This window comes from Nothoprocta perdicaria, unplaced genomic scaffold (genome assembly GCF_003342845.1).
Source record: "Nothoprocta perdicaria isolate Ctin4 unplaced genomic scaffold, notPer1 scaffold_511, whole genome shotgun sequence".
NCBI lineage: Eukaryota > Metazoa > Chordata > Aves > Tinamiformes > Tinamidae > Nothoprocta > Nothoprocta perdicaria.
In genome coordinates, this window is record NW_020455768.1 from 4,662 (window position 1) to 7,829 (window position 3,168).

At 72.9% G+C, this 3,168-nt stretch overlaps 1 protein-coding gene across 1 annotated transcript in view; it reads left to right on the forward strand.

The window, feature by feature from the left end:
- Positions 1-42: 42 nt before the first annotated feature.
- RORC (RAR related orphan receptor C) overlaps positions 43-3,168 on the forward strand; it is a 5,538-nt gene continuing 2,412 nt past the window's right edge. Inside the window, exons 1-8 of the mRNA XM_026048143.1 lie at positions 43-189; positions 271-412; positions 1,455-1,698; positions 1,789-1,826; positions 2,176-2,297; positions 2,364-2,496; positions 2,798-2,905; positions 2,974-3,084. Coding sequence (XP_025903928.1) covers positions 43-189; positions 271-412; positions 1,455-1,698; positions 1,789-1,826; positions 2,176-2,297; positions 2,364-2,496; positions 2,798-2,905; positions 2,974-3,084 — 1,045 coding nt within the window. The remainder of the gene's footprint in view (positions 190-270; positions 413-1,454; positions 1,699-1,788; positions 1,827-2,175; positions 2,298-2,363; positions 2,497-2,797; positions 2,906-2,973; positions 3,085-3,168) is intronic.

Consider the following 3,168-nt stretch of genomic DNA (forward strand, 5'->3'; position numbering starts at 1 on the left):
CGTGGGGGACACGTGTGAGCCCGTGGGGGACACACAGGTCCCATGGGGGACACGGGGACCCGTGGGGGACACGTGTGTCCCATGCTGCGGCGCTCTCGCGCAGCCCACATCGAGGTGATCCCCTGCAAGATCTGCGGGGACAAGTCCTCGGGGATCCACTACGGCGTCATCACCTGCGAGGGCTGCAAGGTGAGCGGGGCCGGGGGGCCCGGCGGGGCCCGGGGGGGCCCGGGGGTCCCGCGGCGCCGTCCCCGCTGACCCCCGGCGCAGGGCTTCTTCCGGCGCAGCCAGCGGAGCAGCCTGAGCTACGCGTGCAGCCGCCAGCAGAACTGTCCCATCGACCGCGCCAGCCGCAACCGCTGCCAGCACTGCCGCCTGCAGAAGTGCCTGCGCCTCGGCATGTCCCGCGACGGTGAGCGCCGCCGCGGCCCGCGCCTGGCACGGAGCCTGTGCCCACCACGGAGCCCCGTGCCCACCCCTGTCCCACCCCGCGTGCATCTCCCCATCTCCCCGAGTGCCTCTCCCAGCCCTGCACCCGGGTGCTTCTCCCCAGCACCGCGAGCTGGGTGCGCTTCCCCTCCCCAAATCTGGGTCCCTCTCCCCGTATGGCGCCCGACGCATCTCCCCCGTGTCCCCAGAGGGGACTGGGTGGGGGAGACCTGTCGCCCGCGGCCACCCCCGCGGGAGGAAGCGCCGGGGCCGGCGCTGGCGCTGCCGGAGGAAGCCGCGCGGCGGGGCCGGCACGGCGCTTATGTAGGTCACCGGGACCGGCACACGTGGGGAGAGCGGGGACGAGCGCGCGCACGTGCACGCAGCGCTCTGCACGCTCGCGCACGCAGCGCGGGCACCTTGCACACGTGTGCCTGCACCACAGGCACCTTGCACACTCGTGCATACACTACGGGCACCTTGCACACGTGTACCTGCACCACACGCGCCTTGCACCCTCGTGCGAATACTGTGGGCACTTTGCATGCCCATGCATGCACTATGGGCACCTTGCACACTCGTGCAGGCACTATGGGCACCTTGCATACCTGTGCATGCACTGCGGGCACCTTGCAGACGCATATCTGCACTGCAGGCACCTTGCATACCCGTGCATGCACTGGGGGCATTTTGCGTGCTCTCACATGCACTATGGGCACCTTGCACGCTCATGCATGCACTACGGGCACCTTGCATACCTGTGCATGCACTACGGGCACTTTGCACGCGTGTGCATGCTCCGCACAGCCCAGGCTTTCTACAGACAGCAACACACGCTGTCACTGCAGGGGCACTTTGCACGTGCCGTTGTGCATCCCACCCTGCAAGCATGGGCTTTGCGGGTGCGCATGTGCAGCACCCACACTGTGCGCATGTCCATGCAGCACCCGCGCACCCCTGGGTGCACGCCGGGCAGGCGCGCGCGGGCGCGCTTTGCACGCTTAGGCTGGCGCGTGTCCCCGCAGCCGTCAAGTTCGGGCGCATGTCCAAGAAGCAGCGGGACCGGCTGCACGCCGAGGTGCAGCAGCAGCTGGAGCAGCGGGAGCGGGAACGGGGCGCCGAGGCCCCCCCGGCCTCCGCCTTCACCCTGGGCCTCCCCGGGGGACGCCGGGGCCACCCGCCGCTCTCCCCGGCCGCCCACGGCGAGCCCAGCAAGGCGGAGGGCAGAGTGGCACCCTTGGGCGGCCTGGAGCCCCGGGCGCTGCCCGAGCCCCAGCTGGAGCTGGGCCGGGGGGCCGGGGCCAGGCGGGGCCCCGAGGGGCCCGGGGACGCCCTGGACTCCTACACCGGCCTCTGCAGCCTCCTGGAGCTCCCCGGCGCCTCCCTCGTGGACATCGGTGAGTCCGGGCCGAGCGCTGGGGGGACCCGGCTGGACGGGCGCCCGCCGTGGGCTCTGGCACCTTGGGGTGGCTCCTGGCTGCACCGCAGCGGGTGCCGCGTGCAGGGCGCCCTGGCTGCACGGGTGGCACAGCGTGTGGGACGTGGCACCCCGGCACCACGGGGTGACGAACACTTTGGGGAGCGGCCTCCGTCCCCGTTTGGGTGCCACGTGCTGGTGGGACCCGGCCCCACGGGTGACGAGCGCTGGGGTCCAAGACCAGGGGCACAGGGTCTCGGCTCCGCAGCGGGCTCGGGGCCGGGGCAGGCGGCAGGGCCCCGTCCCACGTCCCCGCGGCGTCCCCGCAGAGCGGCTCACGCAGAACGTGCTCAAGTCGCACCGGGAGACGTGCCAGCTGCGCGCCGAGGAGCTGCAGCTGCGCCGCTGGGACACCTTCTCCCGCGACGAGGTGGGCGCCTACCAGAAGCAGGTGAGAGCGGGCCGGGGGACGCGGGGCGGCCCCGCGTTCCCATGGGTGACCCGCGGCGCCGCGCAGTCCCCGGCGCAGATGTGGGAGCGCTGCGCCGGGCGCATCACCGAGGCCATCCAGCACGTGGTGGAGTTCGCCAAGCGCATGGGCGGCTTCATGGAGCTCTGCCAGAACGACCAGATCGTGCTGCTCAAGGCGGGTACGGCGCCGTGCCCGGTCCCCGGCCCCGCGGCCCCCGGCCCCGCGGCGCCCGCAGGGCTCTTGTGCCAGCACCGGGCGCTCCCGCCGTCCCTGTCCCCAGCATCCCGGCCCAACCTCGGGTTCCTGCTGTCGCTGCATCCCCGCAGGGCCCACCCTGGCGCCCCTGGGTGACGGTCCCCAGGGGATGCCCTGGTCCCCTGGCGGGTGACGGTCCCTTGGGGTGCTCCGTGGGCGGTTGGGAGCGCTCGGGGAAGGAGCGCGGTGCCGCGGACGCCGCCGTGACGCCGCGGCTGGCGCAGGCGCCATGGAGGTGGTGCTGGTGAGGATGTGCCGGGCCTTCAACGCCGAGAACCGGACCGTCCTCTTCGAGGGCAAGTTCGCCGGGCCGGAGCTCTTCAAGTCGCTGGGTAGGGGAGGCCGCGGGGCGGGCGCGGGGGGGCTGCCGGGGCCGCTGACCCAGGGCCCCGTCCCGCAGGCTGCCCCGAGCTCGTGGGCTCCATCTTCGAGCTGGCGCACGGGCTCTGCTCGCTGCACTTCTCCGACAGCGAGGTGGCCCTCTTCACCGCGCTCGTCCTCGTCAACGCCAGTGAGCGCGCCGGCCCGCCCGTGCCCGGCCCCAGCCCTGCCCCATCCCCATCCTTGTCCCCATCCCTGTCCCCATCCCTGTCCC